This window comes from Dendrobates tinctorius, unplaced genomic scaffold (assembly GCF_039654945.1).
Source record: "Dendrobates tinctorius isolate UK_male_01 unplaced genomic scaffold, ASM3965494v1 ptg000326l, whole genome shotgun sequence".
Lineage (NCBI taxonomy): Eukaryota > Metazoa > Chordata > Amphibia > Anura > Dendrobatidae > Dendrobates > Dendrobates tinctorius.
In genome coordinates, this window is record NW_027361993.1 from 4,522,590 (window position 1) to 4,544,593 (window position 22,004).

The 22,004-nt window shown below is 38.9% G+C and overlaps 1 protein-coding gene across 5 annotated transcripts in view; it reads left to right on the forward strand.

The window, feature by feature from the left end:
• The window catches only part of PRDM16 (PR/SET domain 16), an 842,524-nt gene that overhangs the window by 792,122 nt on the left and 28,398 nt on the right, over positions 1-22,004 (forward strand). For 3 of the 5 annotated variants that reach the window (XM_073561694.1, XM_073561696.1, XM_073561697.1), the window contains exons 3-9: positions 4,305-4,503; positions 6,950-7,097; positions 7,222-7,320; positions 9,493-9,646; positions 11,970-13,383; positions 15,843-15,930; positions 20,051-20,220. In XM_073561694.1, coding sequence (XP_073417795.1) covers positions 4,305-4,503; positions 6,950-7,097; positions 7,222-7,320; positions 9,493-9,646; positions 11,970-13,383; positions 15,843-15,930; positions 20,051-20,220 — 2,272 coding nt within the window. The remainder of the gene's footprint in view (positions 1-4,304; positions 4,504-6,949; positions 7,098-7,221; positions 7,321-9,492; positions 9,647-11,969; positions 13,384-15,842; positions 15,931-20,050; positions 20,221-22,004) is intronic. The other 2 variants (XM_073561698.1, XM_073561695.1) reach the window with 1 other exon arrangement.

Consider the following 22,004-nt stretch of genomic DNA (forward strand, 5'->3'; position numbering starts at 1 on the left):
ACTATGCTGTTTTTTTTTTAATTATTTAGATCAATAATTTTAAAAAACTGTGTAGGACTTCCCCCATTTTTGACAACCAGCCTTGCTAAAGCTCACAGCTGGGGTCTAGAATTCTCAGGCAAGTAAGGAGTAGTGATAGGGGAGTAGCATTGTTGCTTGGGTCTCTCCGAGCATGCTCAGGTGATCTCCAAGTACTTTGGCGTGCTCGGAGATTTAGTTTTCCTCATCTCAGCTGCATTATTTGCGACTTGTAGACAGGCTGAATACATGTGGGAATTCCCTTACAAACAGGCATTCCACACATGTATTCAAGCTGTCTAGCAGTCGCAAATCATGTAGCTGAGGCAGCGAAAACTAAATCTCCGAGCATGCCAAGATACTCGGAGACCAACCGAGCATGCTCGGGAAGACCCAAGCAACGAGTATACTCACTCATCACTAGTAAGGAGCCATTGATTTAGGCCCCCCAGCCTAAAAATACCAGCCTGCAGCATCATTGACCAGCGGTGACATCATCGTGGTTACCGCTGGTCAGTGAGGATGCGTCCCCAGCAGGGCTGAACTGCGGTGACCTCAGCACCGTGGGAAAAATTCAGTCATGAGGTCACCGCAGTTAAAGCTCAGTGTCTTCACAGCAGATCACCATGAAAAATTCTCATCATTGTCCCTTACTAGTTATAGTCATCAAGAGTAGAGGGGTCCCACAGTTTTTTTAATTTTTTAAATAAATAATTAAAAATAAATAGTGTGGGGTCCCCCCATTTTTGACAACCAGCTTTGCTAAAGCAGTCAGCTGGGGGCTGGCAGTCTCAGGCTGGTAAGGGGCCATTGATATAGGCCTCCCAGCCTAAAAATAGCAGCCTGCAGCTATACAGTAAGGCGCATTTTGCCAGGCTCTTCTCACTTGCCCTGTAGTGGTGGCAAATGGGGTTCATATTTTTGGGGTTGATGTCAGCTTTGTATTATCTGGTGACATCAAGCCTACGGATTACTAATGGAGAGGCACATATAAGACACCTATCCATTACTAATCCTTTAGTTATATGGTAAATAAAGACACAGCCAGCATAAAGTATTTTATTAGAAATAGAACAAAACACAGTTTTCCATTTTATTTAAAAATAATAAATTCAGTTATACTCACCTAACACCTAATTTCACCGAAGCCTTTGTCTTCTGTAATAAAACTAAAATAAAAAGCAACCATATCCCTCACCTCTTCGTTGTTCAGTCCCACTCCGTATTTCATGTCCAGCAATACCTTTACATGGCCAATCCATTCATCTGTTACTAAGAAATCAGTGTTTGAATTGATATGCAAATGAGGCTGAAGGACTATGATAGTCTGAAACCTCCATCATACCAGCTCTGTTGCCCGCTCAGCACCGCCCTCTCTTGCTTGACTGATGACTACTTTGCCTTAAGTCACAGAGTATAGAGGCTGTCAGTCAACAAGGAGAAGGCAGAGCTGTGCGGGGAAATCCAGATTCTCTTTAAGGCTAGGTAGATTTTGGATGCTATTTTCTTGTACACTGCAGTAAGTAAAGTATAAACCTGAAACAATATAACGTATATTACAGAACACTGTGTTAATCTGATAATTTTCGCTAGTTTGCCTAGCTTAGCTCTTCCTTAATAAAACTTTCTGAATAGTTTGAAATATTTTAAGATATTTAATTAACCATCCTATGCACGAAAGCCACTGGCTTAATTAACCACTAGCATAGTTATGTGAAGTGAAGCCTTGTATGTTATGAATAGTTATTAAGTGCACAATAGAACCAGTTTGTTTCCCAGCTTCTTAAATTAACTCAAGTGATCACCTAAGGGTCAGGATTCCCATTATTGTTCATTTTACTGGACATCCTGTAGGGAAGTAATAACGGCCAGACAGAAAGAATTACTGATGTCTTATTTCCTTATTGTCCTCTGTGGCTAAAGTAATACATTAAAGCGCAAAACTGAATTATTGAAAAGTATAAAATAAATTGAAAATCGATAGTTGGATGGATAGATTAAAACATATGTTGGATATTTATTGGACAGGTAGATATTTGATAGATATTGGATTCATAAATATTGGATGTATAGGTACTGTATGGATAGATACTGGATGGATTGATACTGAATGGATAGATACAGGATGGATAAATATTAGATGGATAGATATTGAATGGATAATTACTCGATGGATAAATACTGGATGCATAGGTACTGGATGGATAGATACTACATGGATATACTGTATATTGAATGGAAAGGTACTGCATTGATAAATATTCATGGATTGATATTGCGACTGGATAAATATTGCATAAATAGATATTGAATAAATGGATTAAATGGATATTAGAAGGGTAAATATTGCATGAATAGATAATGTATGTGTATATATATATATATTGATATTGAATGGTTAGATACTGAAGGGGTAGAAATTGGATGGATATATTATGGATGGGTAATTATTGGATGAATATATATTGCATGGGTAATTAGTGGATGAATATATATTGGAAGGGTAGATATTGGATGGGTAGAAATTGGATGTATATATATTGGAATGGTAAATATTGGAAGGGTAGAAATTGGAAGGATATATATTGGATGGGTAGATATTGGATGAATATATGTTGATTGGGTACATATTGGAAGGGTAGATATTGTATGGATGGATATTGGATGGGTAGATATTGCATGGATAGATATCGGACGGATAGTTATTGGAAGGGAAGATATCAGATGAATATATATTGGATGAATTGATAAAGTAAGGGTAGATATTGAATGAATATATATTGTAAGGATAGATATTGGATAGGTAGATATTGGATGAATAAATATTGTATAGATACATATTTGATCGATAGATATTGGATCCATAGATATTTGTTTGATAGGTACTGTATGGATAGATATTAGATGGGTAGATATCACATAGATGGATTGAGAGAGCTAGATATTACATGATTAAATTTTATGAAGGTGAACAGATAGACATAGATAACAGATGGATTAGTAGAATGATCAAATTGTGAAAAGTTTTTAATTTAGTTTAGTTCATTGATTTTATCTTTATCTGGAAAAACTTTTTGATAATTGATATCAACACCAATGTTTGGCCTCTTGGGTTGTCTCTCAGCTTTCTCAGACTATGGAATGGCAGAAAAAGAGCAAAACAACTGCATAACTATGAATTTGCCCATCAGGGCCCAAGAAAGGTTGGTTGATCCCTCTCAAATACAGCATTCTTTATGGCCTGGTATATCTTCTTGGCACAATGTTGTATGCAATAGCAAGCAACCACCTATAAAAAATGAATAAGCCTCTGTTTATTTATTTATGTATTTGCTTGTTGCATTTAATAGATGTGTTTATTTGTAGGTGATGACCTTTTTACAGTTATTTGCATAAGTTTATGAGCTGGGTTTATAATTTGTAGCATGCCTCATAACACCATACCCCGAGGCTACCGGAATCAAAACCAGTACTTAAACAGGAGGTAGCTGTGCAAAGCACTAAGATGCTGAAATGTTACTATCATAACGTTCCCTCTGCCAGCACCGTGTGGCACGCTTGCCAGTGTCAATAAATCCACACCAAAAAGCTTAATTACCGTCTACCTTGGGAGTTAATGAACCCTGCTACATGCAGAAAGTTTGCTCTAAGCTGTTTGCATAAGAGTGAAAGTTTAATTGCAGAAAGATGTTTTAAGTGCAAAGTAGCTAAATACCTTAAGAAGCTTCTGTTCCCTGAATCGTTCGAAGAGGGGAAGGCTTGGATAACCCTTGTTTTCCTACAGGAAAAAAAAAACTTGTATTTTTTAGATATTTACAACTGAGACCCAATTGTTTGACTTGGCATGGTCGCCAGGATGCCGTCTCGTAAACCTATTAACAGCTGCCCTTATTTTAATTTGTTTGACCTTGGTGATAATCGTTTATTGTATATATTAGGCTATTGACATGTTCTCTTCTAAATGCATTCTTATCCTTGGTCAAGATCAGCAATTGTTGTCTGAAGATTTGCTCCTGAATAATACAACCTGGGTGTTAATTCTTGTTTCTTGTTCTTGTATGGTGGGACTTTATGTAGAAGGAAAAAGCTGTAAACCCCTAGTAATGGCTTTGATAGCAGACACTGGCTGAGGAGTGGGAATAAGCAGGATCTTTCATTGTTTTATGAGGAAGGTAGAGAAGATTGTAGAGAAGATTTGAAGTCAATGAGGAGCTGCTGTTGAATTTTAGATGTTGCTGGCTCCATTCTGTTGGGTCATGGTTTCTCAATGTGTTTTTCATCCACAGAAGAACACACATTTCGCTGTGAAGATTGTGATGAACTGTTCCAGTCCAAGCTTGATTTAAGGCGGCACCAAAAATATGCCTGCAACACAGTCAGCCACATATACGAGTCTCTGAATGAAGAGATCAAGCAGGAGGGTTTCGATAATGAACAAGTTCATGAGTGCAAGGACTGTGAGCGCCTGTTCCCCAACAAGTACAGGTAAGTAGGGCATTGATGCCTTTCCCGAGTCGTGTATGTGAATAATACTTTGAAATCTATCCATCTGCATGGACAACCATTAGCATTCATATGGAAATGTTCCTGTACACATTATGCTTTTTTTTTCTCCTAGTTATTTTTCAAAGTATTCAGCATGGTAGAAAAAGATAATAGTGCCACAGCTTGTCTAATGGTTCTGTCTTATATTGCAACTTGGTTCTAATGAAGTTAATAGGGATAAAATGCAATACCACCAAGGACCTGTACACATGAGTGGCCCTGATTTTGACAAAAATAGCAGCCAATTTTTTCTAATAATGCACAACCATTTTAGCAAAACTACTGAAAAATGCTATATTAAGATAGTAGATTTAACAACAAGATCAAGTTGAACCACCATGCTACTCATTTGGGTCCAGTTTCTTACCTGATAGTTAGGACCAATCAAAATAGGACCCATGAGATCCACGAGTTCATTAATCCAACCAAGGATGACTGCGGGAATTGCTTATTGCTAGTGTTACATATTAGGATTACTAAGATGTAGTTAAAATGTCCAGTTGGTGGTGGCCCAGCCAGTGTGACCCTTACTGATCACTCCAACAGTGTCATTGTCTTTAGAAAAGAGCTGTGCCACTTAGGAATCTGTTGACTCTGCTTGGCTATTTACACTTGAAGGCCACATGGTTAGCCAAAAACTTTAGTGCCACTTTGTTTTAGCAATTCACATTGTTAATTATTTTTTGAAAACTTTTTTTATTTTATTTGCACATAGAGTCTTTTAGAGATCGTTTAACATCAGATAAAACTAATAACAGATATAAATTTAATCTGCAAGTTAATAGCATTAGAAGTTGCCAAATTGAAAGTGCAGCACCTGGGAGAAAAATAACTTTATTCCTCACGAGAACTGCCAGTTTTCAGTCATAGAGGCATGTTGACATTACTATAGACACCACTCACAGCATTGTGAACGGAGGCTGTAAGCAAACCCCGGCAGTTTGACTGATATCCAGCTTTACACTGATGCACTGCAGAATCGGCTGTCTGTTAAAGTGACAGGGTGTGCTTACAGCTGCCACTCACAATGCTGTGAGTGATGACTGTAGCAGCATCGACACACATCTACGACTAAAAGCTGGGAACTCCTAGGAGAAATGAAGTTCAATTAGGGTGTGCGCACACGCTGCGGATTCTGCTGCGGTTCCACAGCGGATTTAGCCGCTGCGGGTCCGCAGCAGTTTTTGCTGCGGTGTACAGTACAATTATTCCCTATGGGAATAAAAAAACGCAGTGTAAACGATGCAGATTTTCCCGGGCGGTTTTTCTGCGGTTTTGAAATCGCAGAAAGAATTGACATATCAATTCTTTCTGCAGAATCCGCAGCGGTTTGCCATCTCCATTGTGGAGATGAAAAACCGCAGGGCAAAACTGCAGAGCAATCCGCAGGTAAAACCGCAGGTCTTTTGACCTGCAGATTTACCTGCGGATTTTACAAAATCCGCATGGCCAAATCTGCACCCCATTCCGCAGCGTGTGCACGTAGCCTAAACCTTCAGGATAACCTCGTACGTGCAGGTTAATAGTAATATCCGATGTTACAGGTTCCCTTTAAGTTGCATTTACACTAAAAGATAATCGTGAATGATAATTCTTAAAAACGCTTGTTTCATGATTATCTTGCCATGTAAACAGGTTGCTTATTACCCAATGAACAAGCAAAATGCTCATTCATTGGGTGAAATGATGATCTTTTGCGCTGATCATTCTCGGCTGTTCATCATCCTGTGTAAACAGGACTCACACTGCCGAGAACCGTGGCAGCTTATGTGCACTGCACGATCAATTACAGATCGCTTAGTGTGCATTTACCTTGGTCTGAATGTGTATATAGACTATTAAATGATCACTGATCGGTAAAAGTTTTCCAATCGGCGGTTGTATCGTACTGTCAGTTAGTTCATGTAAATGAATCCTTAGACTCATAGAAAAATTAGACTCTTTCAAGTTGAGTAAGAAAAACAGAGTGTGTAAGTGGTCTACCTTAATCACCTTCCTTTTCCAATCCCACTTGACATCTTGACCTCACAAACCCAGATTATAGATGTTGCTTTCATGTAGAATAATATCAGATTCCTGTCTATTTCAGTAAGCTAGAGAAAAAGTATTTATCGGAAAGAAAATGTTCCTAGTTAATGGACTGAAACTCCTATTGATGTAGTTGTTGTCTATAAGATTTGTACGCACAAGTGAATTGCTGTATTGCAATTTTCAAGATCTGATTGTCGATAAGACTAGCTTGCATGACCGGTGAATATCATTGTATTTCAAAAACTCTCAGTTGAAATATCTATGTAGTAAAATTTACAGAAAATTCTGTTGAAGCGTGAGGATGCAGGTGGGACTTTGCCTTCTCACTTTTTGGCCAACCGTGTGTTCTTTGCAGTTTGGAACAACATATGATAATTCATACAGAGGAGAGGGAGTACAAATGTGACCAGTGCCCAAAAGCCTTCAACTGGAAATCAAACCTGATTCGCCACCAAATGTCACACGACAGCGGAAAGCGATTCGAATGTGAGAACTGTGTAAAGGTACTGATCACCCGCTACATTTTATTTTTTATTTTATTTTCTTCATTATCATTGTGATGTCCTTGAACGTGTGACCGAAGGCTGACGCTTGGAATGATCTGTGTCTCACGTATGTCCTTTACAGAACGAGTCCTGGTTCCCAAGTGATCTTCCTTCCAGATTACCCATATATTTGAACTGCAACAACAACACTGAAGCGGAACCTCACACACCTAAAGTAGACGTCAGTGTTATGACATAGTTACATTTATTGTATGATCACACACGGTCACAAGTGCAGGTTTCGGGTGGCATCTTATTCTTAATTTAATCTCTGAAACACTTTAAGTATCACGTTAATAATTGTTATGGGATTCCTTCTTCTGGCTGAACTGTGGTAAAATCAAGAGGACTCCGAGAACGCTCTATTGTTCCTTAGGTATGCTCTCCATTCCTTCGGGAACATATCTAAAGAACAGTTGACATTCCTTGCATTGCATTGGTTAAATGACACCACCATGTATCTCAGTTTGCTTTTCCTGTCTTCCTGCCAGTGAAGTAAACCCAAGTGGCTTTATCTGGCCAAAGCATCTTGACTTAATCCATACATGTAATCAAGACAGTGTATCAGGAACAATAGTTGTCCCAATGCCACCACAGTTCCCCTAGTCAGAAGGACAGTTTCAATAGCATAAGAAAAAATATAAGAAAAGTATAAACGTATTTGCAGCTTCCCGAAACTTTGCACATTTGAACTTTAGGTGTGTGCTATATAATTTATGATATTCATTTGAGAAAACAAAAAAGTTAACTATTTTATAAAGGTTTCCATGTTCTCAGTGTTAATATAAGTAGTAAATATTTCCCATGTTCCTATTGAATAAACTTATTTCAAAATGGGCTCCAGCACCATTTTCCAGCTGCAGATTGGGGTTACATTAGATTTTGATAGTCTGCTTTACAATTTTTAAATATATATTATTTTTTACTTTTTGTTATAAATAAAAGATATTGTATATACCTTCAAAGCCCTTCTATACATCCTTTGGTGCATGGTATTCCTGCAATAATTTAAGCCACAGAACAATTGATGAAATTAGCCAACATATCCCCGTTTAACAGAAGACAACTATACCATACATATGTAATAATGAAAAGTGACTTATAGGTTGGAAGGTTTAACTTTACTTTTTACTTCTACCATATTGAGTACACCTTTATACTGACAGTTTAGGTTTTGCTAGAGCTTTTTAGGTCAACATCTAATCACATGGCTCCTGATCGTAACCTCTTATGGTTGACAGATTCTGGACATAGTTTGATTTTTCACAATTTTTCCCATTCTGCTTATCTTATGCATCCCTTCAAAAATTAGATGCCACTCTTGTCTCATTGTCTCTTTATAACTAAAATTGGCCTTACACATTAGATGGTTGTATGATGCTTCAGACAATCGTTAGTGCGACAGTCATCTCAGACCATTTTCCCTTACACAGCAGCGCTCATTCAACCGAGCGCTCCTGAGTTCTCTATGAGAAAACCACTGGCTTACAGAAATGCGTGATTAACATCTTTTGGCCATTGTTCGGTTGCCCCCCCCCATACACATTAGACAATCGGCCAAACCTATTGATATCCACTGATTTGGCCGACATTAGTTTACTATGTATGGTGGCCTTTAGACTACGTAGCGAGCTTCTCTGGTCTCATAGATGTTTACTGTATGTCTGTCCTATAAATTATTATACACGAATTCATCAATAAACTTTTTGCTTCTATTAATTTAACATTTGTGTGCTATTACGTCATGCAAAGATATTAAAAGACTGCTGTTGATTTATTTTATTTTACAAAGAAAATAATTTTTTTATGTCCAAACGCAATGGAAACACCCAATGTTTTGGGTCTTCATTCTTCAACACTTTTAATACCAGCAGTACAAAATAAGCATATTTAATAAAAACTTATAATATTATTCATTTTCCATTATTTGAATTCAGAAAGCCCCTTCCATCGAACTTATAACATTTATATCATTGAGTCCGAGTGTTCTGCCAGAGTCCCGTAATTAACTTAAATGCAAATCCACAACTGGAATGTTCCCTTTAGGGAAAAATATTTGGACATTCAGAAGTCGATCTAGTCAAAGCATCGTCTATGTATTATTCAGCTCTTGGTTTTACCCTTGTGTTCCAAGTGATATGTTATTCTAGAGCCAGATTTATCACCCTGTAGCTAAAAAACCATTGTTCTCAATCTAAAGAATAATAAAGAATTTGGAAGAAATTCTTCTCTGCAGTAGGTCATAGTGTGTTCTCTTTATACGTTCAGTTATTGAGCACTGTATATGATTTGAGCCTATGTTTCCATTTATTTTTACATCTTAATGTAATGTGATTTCTATTTTTTTTTTTAGGTTTTCACTGACCCAAGTAACCTCCAGAGACACATTCGTTCCCAGCACGTTGGAGCCAGGGCGCATGCATGTCCTGACTGTGGCAAGACTTTTGCCACCTCATCAGGGCTCAAGCAACATAAGCACATTCATAGTACTGTCAAACCTTTCATATGTAAGTTGTCTTGCTCGTATCTAGAATTTACGGTTTTCTTTAGAGGATTCTTGAAGGATAATTAATATGTAGATCAACTTAAAGTGTAACTCCGGGCACAGCACTTCCCAAAACCTTCTACTCACAGGACTGTGCAGGCCATGACAACTAAGAACCACCTGCCAGGCAAAATAGGAAAATACCTTAACTGCCCTACGTTACATCAGTTTGGCCAGTAGCTGATATATTGTTTGTCCCTCGACTTTATAAGATGGAGTAATCTTTTAAAGTGATGGCATATCTCTAAGATATTCAATTACTTTAAAACCAGTGTTGTTATAACCTATTGAATCCCCACCAATGCTTCAAATGAAAAAAGTGAAGCACTGCCTCTTCTTCTTAGCTTTGGGTGCACTGCGGCACTCCCAATCATCCAGTGGGTAGCCAACACGCAACTGCACAAAAAAAAAACCAAAGAATTGTATCCCTAAGCCGGCACTAAGACCCTTTCTCAGGATCGGTGGGAGTCTTAGTGTTTGGGCCCCAACCAATCATTAAGTTATGGCATATCCTAGCATCATGCCATCACTTTTTAGAATGACCGCTCTAAACTATATTTTTCTCTGAGTTTCTTCATTTTAGGAAATGGAACAAACATTCTCACATATAAAGCCCTCTCCTAACTGGACCCTAGATAGATATTTAATATAAATTCACTGATAAAGGATTTGTGCGTTTCCAACTTTTATGGCATATCCATGTGATATACCACAAATGTCTCAAAGATATTGGACCCACGATGGAGAGCCACACTTGTCTCTAGAATGGAGACCTGTGATGGGACCCGCGTCTATCAGACATGAATATGCTATAAAAGTCTGTGATAGAACATCTCCTTTGAAAGCATACAGCTTATGATTTCATGCCTTCAGTTAAGTAGACTTTGATGTTGAGCAGTCATCCAGGAGAGACATAGTCTAAATACATTCAACTGTCTACTTGATCGAGTTCTTAAAGAGATATGCTGAGTGGAACGCAGAGTGGGCTTAGGGTAGATGCCTCACTAAGGTCAATTTGTAGCTAAGGAATTTAGGGCTCTTTTATCGAGGGTCTTGGAAAGTCTTGGATGTGTATACAGTGCAGGAATTAATGTTGATACTTTAGGGCAATTGTTTATCTTGAAGAACTGGAGATCTACCATCTGAATCTATGTTTCGGTGCTTTGTTCCATGGCCATTAATTTTAACTGTCTCATTCCTTACTGTACTACATAATTGTACTCCATTATTCCGATTAGACTACAACTTCTCATTCACTATGAATTTCTGATTACCATGAGGCTCTAAATCAATATTTCTACAGTCCTTGAAATTGCTTCCTTCCTTTGTGCTTCATTCCTCGTTAGTGTCAAGTCTTCCTAGTGAATGGGATAGTCTGCTTTTTGTAAACCTTTTTGCAGTCAGTTTCTCTTCAATCAATGTTTCATTCATCTCCTAAGATAGAAAATATTCTTACTAACAATAGCAAACATACTTGAAATTGTGGAATGTCTGGAAATGTTATCATGACTTTGTCTTCTAAAGGTGGACCCTGATTTTGAACCATCCATCTATTTAGAAAACCTGCCTCCAGAGACATTTGAGACTTCCAATAATATTACCAGGAATATCTTCAGTGTTCCTTAGGTTCTTACAGACACACAAATTATTATTTTGCTCCTTAGCCAAACCACTATACCTTTTCAACCGTGTCCCTACATAGATTCCTTCCCCCTCAGAAGTCAGACATTCCAGATGTTGGCAATGGAGCCATTTGCCTGTCTCTTCTTCTTCCTGGTCCTCAGGACCAACTACTGAGAGCCCCATGACATTTCCATTAAAGTCAAAATAAAGAATAATAACATAGTCATCAATTTTTGCTAGCAAAGTCATTTTTGGGACACGGTACATTGCCAACTTAGAACTTCACAGTGTGTTAATCCTCCATTCCCAACTGCAGATCCTGGGCAGTGAACCAACAATCGTCATGCTTTCATATATTGTGTAGAATCCTGGATAATAAATTATCTAGTTTGAATTTTTGTGTAATATTCAGGATTAAAGATTGGAGATGTCAAGCAAAAAAATAGAAAACGAAAAGCAATAATAAAAATTACTTGACCTATGCCCATAGGCAATTTTTTACTGTATAATGGAACATTGTATATATCTAATGATAATGATAAAATTCAAGAAAAAATACAAATGTATGTCAATTATTATTTATGTGTCTAATGATTATGTCCACGCAGTCTATATATTTTTATTTTATATTGTTTTTGTTTTGGTTTCTGTTGGTGTTCCAGGTGAGGTCTGCCATAAATCATACACACAGTTCTCCAACCTGTGTCGTCACAAACGAATGCATGCAGACTGTCGTACACAGATTAAGTGCAAGGACTGTGGACAGATGTTTAGCACTACCTCCTCCCTTAACAAGCATCGGCGCTTCTGTGAAGGCAAAAACCATTACAATCCCGGAGGAATGTTTGGACCTGGTCTGCCCTTGACACCTAGCTCTTTGATGGACAAGTCTAAACCTTCTCCAAACATGAATCACTCTAGCCTTGCTTTCAATGACTATTTTCCTTCCAGGGCACATCCGGGTAGTTTGCCATTTTCGCATGCTCCTCCACCGTTTCCACATTTAGCGCCAGGATTTCCAGGAATTTTTCCTCCTTCGTTGTATCCCCGGCCACCTTTATTACCTCCTTCTCCGCTGCTCAAAAGCCCCTTGAACCATACACGAGAAGCAAAGCTTCCAAGTCCAATAGGTAACCCCCAACTTTCCCTCATTCCATCTTTGAACAGCAACAATAGTAACCAGCCACTTTCACTGGAGGAAAAATTTGATAACAGTATGGAAAATTCATATATAGACAAACATAAGTCCAGGAGCAGCGATCTTTCCGATGGAAGTGACTTTGAAGATGTCAACACAACCTCGGGGACTGATCTGGATACTACCACAGGCACTGGGTCCGATTTAGATAGTGATGTAGATAGTGAAAGAGACAAAAACAAAGAAAAGAGCAAACCTATAGAAAAAAAACAAGACATTGTCAGCAGCTCTGTCTCTAGTAGTTCTAATAACAATGTTACAGAGAGACCCTTCTTCTACTCTCAACATTCCTTTTTTCCTCCTCCGGAAGAGCAGTTACTTCCTTCTATGGGAGCAGCAAATGACTCTATTAAAGCTATTGCCTCTATAGCAGAGAAATATTTTGGACCTGGATTTATGGGGATGCAAGAAAAAAAAATGGGTTCTCTCCCCTATCATTCCATGTTTCCCTTTCAGTTTCTCCCAAACTTTCCCCATTCTTTATACCCAGCTTTCACCGATCGGACAATGAATCACAATTTGTTGGTAAAAGCTGAACCAAAGTCTCCTAGAGACCTTCAAAAAGTTGGCAGCTCAAGCTCGGAATCACCGTTTGATCTCACGACCAAACCAAAAGAGATTAAGTCATCGGCCTTAAAACCACCTAAGGTTTTGGCACAACCATCCTCAGGAGAGGAGCAACCGTTGGACCTCAGCATTGGTAACAGAAGTAGAGCCAGTCAAAATGGAGCAAGGGAAACACGTAAAAACCATATCTATGGGGACAGAAAAGCCATATCTGGTGAAATACTTTCCAAAATCCATCCACCTCCTCTTCCCCAACAGCCACCTCTTCATTACGCAAAGCCTTCTCCCTTCTTCATGGACCCTATTTACAGGTATTAACATACCTTTATCTTTTGACGAAACATTTTGTGGGATGTAAATCGGGTTAGCAAATTTTTCTTGTTTATAGTTGTTGAATATAAATTCTAATTGTAATAATACGAGTTCTACTCATCTGATGAACTAGTTTTCAGGCTTATCGTACCACTTTGCTTGTGACACATATTACGGCTATGTCTATGCTCTGTCTCACTGCTAAATATAACCTAGTGTTGAACAGTTAAATGAGCATTATATCAAGGAAAGTTCTGATTATTTCACTCTCTTTAAGAGCTAAGGTTCCACCAAGAACAGAAAGGATGTTAACTCATTAAATTACAGGAAATGTTCTCATCCAACTGCAGTATATCACATATCAATTGGTCTGGCCGCGTACTCCTTCTATGAGTAGGATGGATTGAGATATTAAGATTTATGATACCATTTTTTTGTACAGTGTTACGTGTTAGAATTCATATGAGAATTTTGATATGGAGTTTATTCATTTATACAATTTATTGATTTATTTCAAATCTAGTATTTGCAACTACAAAGATTTTAACTCAAGTTGATGAGATTCAACCATGTCTCAAACACTATGCGGGTGGTAATAAAAGACTGATGCAAATTAATTACATATAGGCTATAGCTGAATGACGGGGCCATTTTAAGAATGTAGAAGAAGTCATTAGCGGTGGCCATAGTGTTACCTTGGTTTGTTGACTCGGAGATCTTTAACTTTTATCATCAAAGCCCATGGTTGTGGAATCTCAATAAGTAAATGGCCTCATTATCAACAATGGGAAAGACTGAAAACACTTGAGAATCCATGGCCCATTTTTTCTCCCAAGAGATGAGTGCCTCAATACCAGGGCTCCCTTTGCTGACATCTTCTAACATGTTCTTAAAGGCAATCTGTCAGCAGGTATTTGCTATTTATTTTGAGAATTGCATGATGTAGGGGCAGATACGCTGATTCCAGTAATGCATCACTTACTGGACTGCTTGTTTTAGTTTCAGCAAAATCAGTGTTTTATCAGCAGGAGTTAACTAGGTGTCTCGTGCCTCCTGATTTGTGTAACCTCGACCCAACACCAATTGGTAGTTTTCTGCCTTTGCACAGTGCACACAGAAAGTTGCCAATAAGTGGTGTGGGTGGGCTAAACAAAGTTGAGCATTTAGAAAACTGCTCTGGATCTACAGCAGAGAAAATAGTAATTTTATGAAAATTACAGTAGGCAGCCCAGTAAGTGATACATTGTTGGATTTAGGATCTCTGTCCCTACATCATGCTGCTCTCAGATTACGTAGCAAAAATCTGGTGACAAATTGCCTTTAATGCTATAATTATGGTGACCTATTACTTAACTGCAAATTTCATTTGTCCTATAGAATAATGTATTAAATGTACACTTATCACAATGTTATAACATAATGACATAGACCAGTTCCAGTGACAATTCTACAGCAAGAAAATACCTGGAAATCCAGTACTACATCTCCATAAAAACAGATAATGGGAATCTCCAGCTCCGCCAGAGTTTATTTTACTGTTGTTGTCCATTACTTTGATATTGATGTTTTGACATCCATATCACATTGAAAGGGGTCCAACACCTGACACCTTCAGCTATCAACGGCATTATCGCTGGCGGAAGCCAAATGTAAGTAGGCTATAAAGCCGGACAGCTCAGCCCTGTTTACAGGCCATTGCTGAGATTGGCGGCACTGTTTACAACTGGTCATCACCACCGGAGCTGATAGCTGATCGGTAGGGTGGCGAGCGTCCTACCCCTCTGCTCTGATACTGAGTAGCGCTGTAGCCTTGTGGAATTTGACACCTTACTTCAAATCCCACAAATGACTACATCTGCAAGGAATTTGTATGTTCTCCCCATTTTAGTGTGGATTTCCCTCTGGCATGCCAATAGCCTTGCACACTCCAAAGACATTCTGAGAGGGAATTTAGATTGTGAGCCCCAATGGGGACAGCGATAATAATGTCTGTAAAGTGCTGCGGAATATGATGGCGCTGCGTAAGAAAGTATAATAAATAATAATTTATTATATATAAAAATCATTAAAAATAATAATTGACTGCTTATCCTAAAGACGGGTAATCAATATCAAAGTAGTGGACAACCACTTTAAATGAGTTCCTAACTTTAGACAACCTTGTTTTCCTAAAAAAGTTTGCAGGTTGTTGACTGATCACTCTACTAGTAAAACTGTATGGAAAATTAAATATTGCACAGTACCCAGTTAAATAAATGGGTTGCCTATACATGTTAGTTGCTTTCTGTTCTGGGTGATGGAAAGGGGGATGCCCCTTTATTGGCTCATAATGCCCATAGAGGGCATTTCACAAGGGGTAATCTTAACTAGACATTTTTTTAGTGCTATCATTATTGTTGTTATGTTTTACCTCTACTGTCATTATTTGGGGTACGTAACCCTATGTGTTGCTGTCCAGCAGGGTGGAAAAGCGGAAGGTGGCAGACCCAGTGGGGACATTAAAGGACAAATATTTACGACCATCTCCACTTCTTTTTCACCCCCAGGTAAATTGATTATTTCTACCTCTCAATAACCCCCATTGCAAAGTGAATACTTATACTAGTGGTGATTTGTGGCTGTAAGGAAACCCACCCTCCGGTGTTGACCTTGCGCTTCACAAATGAAAGTAGTCATATAGAGTATAAAAGTTCTCTTTGGCCAAATTGTCTGGTATTTATTATAGAATAAGATGAAAAATGATATACTCATGTGTATCCTCAAACTGCAAGCCCATCAGAACGAGGAGGAAAAGGTGAACTATTTGACCAACCATACATGGAACACCATTGACATTAGCCCTATCAATAGGAGGTAATTGGGTGCCCCTCCAACAACTCTAGCACCAATGGGTAAAGGAATAGAAGCATACAGATATCCGAATCATGTTTTCCCCCATGGAAAGCACTGGGGAATTATCTGGTGACTTTCAGCCAGCGCATATTTCTGTGGATCCAGCCAAGATCCATCCAAAGTAGAAGTAGTAATGGTCGGCAACCTGGAAAAATCCATCCATTATGAAATTACAACTCTGAGTGCAGTCCTATAAAATATCATCAGTCTAGAAAGTACAGGGCTACCCTTTTGAACCATGACTGCTGATTATGATGTAATCTGTATGACCTTGAACCCATGTGATCATTTGTGAGCAAGATCTCAACTTCTTGGTGACTTCATTCCTTAGAAGACAAAGCATTTTCAGGACGTCGATTAACATCATTCTTTTCTAATGTGTTCTGCAATTATTATTATTATTTATTTAATTTTTTTCGGACCAGCTATTCTTCTAGGGAAATTCACAGAATTTCCCACCTCACTGCTAAACATAGACCCCTCATTGTTTCACATCCCCACCAACTTATAGTTAATAACTTCCAGTGATTTTCCTTCTAGATGACTGGATAATGGCAGCGGGCCCGCCAGAAACATCCTGTGTTTGTCTGCTTTAAAATAGTGGTGAGATTTACTTGTAAAGGATCTGATATGAGAGAGCAGTGAGTGGAGACTAGCAAACAGGGCTTCGGAATAGTCTTGTAGTCAGTAGTGTTTTTCAAGCACAGTAGCGCCACCTATAGGGTATTGTAGCTATCAGGGTAGACCTTGGTTCTAAATTTCCTCAGCTTCCTTACTGACCAGCTTAGCTTTGATACATGTCTGATAAATTAACTCATTGCATTTTTGCAATATTTATCTCAAGCAGTCTTGCAATTTTACGCTGCAGATGATAGCATCCTACAAGAAGTGAAAATAAATAGGGCTTGCAAATTAAAACGGCAAAGGCAGGTTCCGCATGTCCAACATTCATAGACTGAATACATCTCAAAATGTCTGGACCTGACACTGCCCTCGGACCATGAATGTTGGTGTTTAAAGTGTGAAGCCAGCTTAAAGTGGTTATCGAGGTCTATTTTTTTGGTTATTATGTCAGTAAGAACAGGCAGGTAGCTGCTAAGTACCTGCCTGTTGTACCCTGTGCCAATCTCTGCCAACACAAAGCAGTCACAGACTGCTCCTGCTGGTGATTCAGTGGCTTTTACTGATGTCACGTCGACAGAGCAGCTGCTTCTCTTCTGCTCTGCTCTGTTGACCGGATGTGACTACAGATGTCATGCTGATTGACAGCTGACTCCCTGCTGCCTAACTGTGAGGAGTTGTCTGTCAATCAGCATGACATAGGCAGTCACGCCCCATCAACAGAGCAGCACGCAAGAAGAAGAGCTGCTCTGTTGACATGGAGCAGCTGAATCACTGGAAGGAACAGCCGATGACCGTTCTGAGCAAGCATGGAGTTAGCAACTTCTTGCCTGTTAGTTCTTAGGTAAATGGTAAAAAATAGTACTGATCAACCCCTTTAAAGGGGTTTTCCATTTTCAGAAACTCACGGTCTCTTTAAAGAAGAAAAAAATCCTATTCTTTACTCACTCTCCCCAGATCGATCGATGAGTTTCCACCACTGCTCCTGGTGTCTGTTATTGTTCACAGCATTCATGTCACATTGACAGCACTGCTACCAATCATTGAGCTCAGCAGCTCATGCCATTTACACATTGGCTGCAGCATTGTCAACTTGATTACAGCACTGCAGACAATAACAAACGCCAGGAGCAGTGTAGGATAGTCAATATCAGAACCAAAGAAGGGGAAGTAAAGAGCATTTCTGCTGCTGTTGTTTTTTAACAACTACTCCTAGGCATAGCGTTTCTTCTGAAAATTGAAAAATCCTTTAAATGATGAGATTTTGGTTTCACTGTGACAGTGTACTATGATTAGCCACTTAAACATGGAAAAGTTCACATTTACTGTGATATATACATTTAATTAATAGCCTGGGCGTGCTCAATGTCAAGAATAGTGATATCCTTAAGGATCTTTAATGATTTTGGTGCCAAGGTTAGACAATGATTTAACTAATACTTACTGGTTAAGATTAATAAAGAAAACAGATAGACCCTGGAGACTTTATATGAGACATTTTTATGAAGGTGAGTAATGTGACTGTTTACCCCGTCCTGCCGGTCAATCGGTGAAGTATCACAGCTCCAGTTCTTGCCCTGTGCCATTCGGATTTGTTCTTCCAACTAATTTTCTACCTCTCTTGCTGCTCGGAGACTTGGAAGTGATCACTTGGGGCTAAACTGATACTTGAGCTTTCTGTTGGTCTTTTTGGCTTGTATACACAGAGGAACATAAATCTATTGATTCAAGCAGTTTATGGCTAATTAGTGTATTTAATAGGGTTCATGAATGGCTGCCAGCGTGCTACAATTTATATTTGGTAATTACAACAGCTTTTTAATAATGATATCTCTGTAGAACAACATCTTGGCTGCAGTCATCCCGAGAGTCTAGCTTAATGTATTGTAAACGTGCAAAAGGTCAGCCCTTGTTGTACAATAGACCATCTAGTATTTGATGTATGGCTTCCTGCGATTTTCCGCTCCCTCACCGTCTTCTTTGCTTTTTTCTTTGGCTTCGGTTCAAACTTGTATTTCATCCCCCCCCACTCAAAGCAATATAATCTGCAAGAAGCTTCTTCAAGTTATAACTGTAAAAGCCGAGGTTATGTTCCCCAAGAAAGCGCAGATTTATAATGACTATTAGGTTACAGAATTGTAGAACGGTTATCGGATCTCCGCTGTGTTTCCTGGAAGGATACAATGTAGCAAGGCGAAGGCTTAAATTCCATTTCCAATTTATATCAATATTAAAAGGAGTCTGTAGGCACAAAATGACTGTTCAAACAAAGCCCAGGCAATTGGTGTACCCTTGGCGTGGCCGTGCACCTTCCACCTATTTATTTTACATCTTTCCCCTTTTCTAACTTCTCTAAAGCCAAAGCTGTCATTCAAAGAAGAGAAGAAGACGAAAGCAGTGATGGATGTCAAACAAGCAGGTGGGAAGGTCAACTCAACAGTTTGGCCACACCAAGGGTGCACAGAGCGATTATGCTTGGTTTGAACAGTCGTTTTGTGCTAACAGACTCCCTTTAAGCGACAGAACAAATTTTTTGTTTACTTTCTACTAAGAAGTTCATTCAAGTAAGGATGGAGCACATATTTCTTTCTACCTGCACTAGGAGGAGCCTTATCTTGTTGTCTTTATCGCCTCATGCTGGGAATTTTAGAGGTACAGAGGAATATTTAGGCTCTCATTCAACTGAGACAAGGATTTTTTTGGCTTCCTATTCCTTTATTTAGATACCATAGCCAAGGCAGAATTGATTAATGTGAACCCATCACCCCAAGCGCCTGCCCAGATCAGACTCCCATAGATTCCCCTTCGCTTTTATATGGGTAAAGAGATTTAGGAAATGCTTTGATGGTTGACCCCATTTTTGAATATTATGAATGATAGACACTTGTCACAAACGTTCATCCTTGGCTTGCAGTCTTCTCCTAAGATTCTCTAGGATTTTGCATCCTTGATGTGTTGCAAATCACCCCTTGTTTTGTCAGGCTCATATATGCACCGACTGTCTTTCAAATGGTGAGTTGTCTAAAAACTCACGGAAAAGTAATATATTGTTTCCTGATAAAAACATGGTTGTATAAATAACAGGTAATGAAGAATCTTAAATATTCTTCCTCTTAGCAGGTCTTCTAACATATTCTCCATTATTATATATAGATGTCAGCCATTGAGTCCATGACTGAAAAGCTGGAAAGCTTTGCCAACTTGAAAGCTGACACAGGAACTTCCTTACCTTCCCTCCCGCACCATCCTTTCAACTTTCGCTCTCCTCCCCCAACGTTATCAGATTCAATCTTACGGAAAGGAAAAGAACGCTATACCTGCAGGTACATGACACATGACGAGATGCCATTGTAATAGTAATGTACTAAGCACATGATGATCCTATTAATGTACTCACGTAACGTTGCCTATAATATAAATATAATAAGTATCAATGGGTTATTGGACCATTTCATAATCCCATCATTGGAATCTGTCACATCTATTTCAGCATCCAAACCACAATATATTGTGTGCAAAGACGTTGCTTCCCATCAATAGTGTACTCAAAGCATATCCCATACTGTATATAATCCAATTAGCAAAGTATATGTAAATGAGCAGTTAGGAGTCAGGCATATTCATGAGTTTGTAAAACAGCTTACTCTCCATTTGGACAACGTTTAGATGGCTCCAGAATCCTATGCAAGTGCCATGCCATGTTTAATGGAATCTGATGCCAGATTTTTTCTATATAATCGAAGAGCATCATAATGTAGGGGCAGAGCCTGTGATTCCTATGATATGTGACTTGCTGCTTTGTGTGCTGTTATTTTGATGCAATCTCAGTTTTCTCTGCCACAGATCTAGCAGAGCTTAGAAAGCTGAGCCCAGTATAACCCCGTCCACACCACTGATTGGAAGCTTTCTGTTTATACCGTCCATTGACAAAAAGCTGCTAATCAGTGTTGGGGGCGGGGTTACACAGAGCCATTGATTAGGAGGCACAAGACACCCAGTCCTGTAGTGATAATCTCCTGCTCATAAAACACTGATTTTATTGAAACAGCAATACAGAGCCTAGTAAGTGACACTTCACTGAAGTCAGGTCTCAGCCCTACATGATGCTGCTCTCAGATTAAATAGCATAAACTGTTGACATATTCCTGTAACCTTTTCATTAATACCTTTTTAAAAATGCATACTATGCATAGTCCTGCTAACATTACAGTGGAGGCATAGACAAATGTCCTCCATATTTTGTCTCATGCCAATATCTCAATAAAGAAAATAGAGACAGGGTAGCAACTGCAAAGAAGAGTCATTGATGTCAAGTTTGGTTTTGGTTCAGAAATGGACCCTTTAGGTTCCCTTTAAATGTATTATGTTTTATATAAAGAATTGTTTGTCAAGATTCTGACAGTTAAAAGGAATCTGCTACCAGATTCCATTGACGTGTCACTTATTGAGCTGCTTGATGTTTTGATAAAATCAAATAATCTGTTTTATCAGCAGGAGATTATAATTAGAGGACTAGTAAACCTGCTGACATGCTCTGTATAACCCATCCCCACCAGTGATTGACAGCTTTCTGCCTATGCCCAGTGTACACAGAAAGCTTCCAATCAGTGGTGTGGGTGGGGTTATACAGAGCTCAGCATCCAGAGAACTGGTAGATCTTCAGCAGCTAAAACTATGACTTTATCAAAACTGCAACCCAGCTAGTAACACTGCTTTCAATCAGGGTCTCTGCCCTTACATCATGCTGCTCTTAGAAGGGGTAGAAAAACCTGGTGACATATTCACGTTAAAGGGAATCTGTCAGTAGGATCAACCCCCATAAGCCATCTATACTGGAATGTAGGTCATAGAAAGATGAATAAATTGATACCTTGATATCTACGATCTGATCAGAAAAATCTACATTTTCTTAATATGCAATTGAGCTGTTAAGATCTATGGGATGGACACTGATCTCCCTGAGAATCTGACTCCAGAGATTATTTTAAATGAAAGGGAGAGTTACCATTGTGAGACATGTAATGGCTGACAGTCTGCTATCCTGATCTACACTTCACTCATTGGTAACATCCTCTTTCATTTAAAATAAGCTCTGGAGGCAGATTCT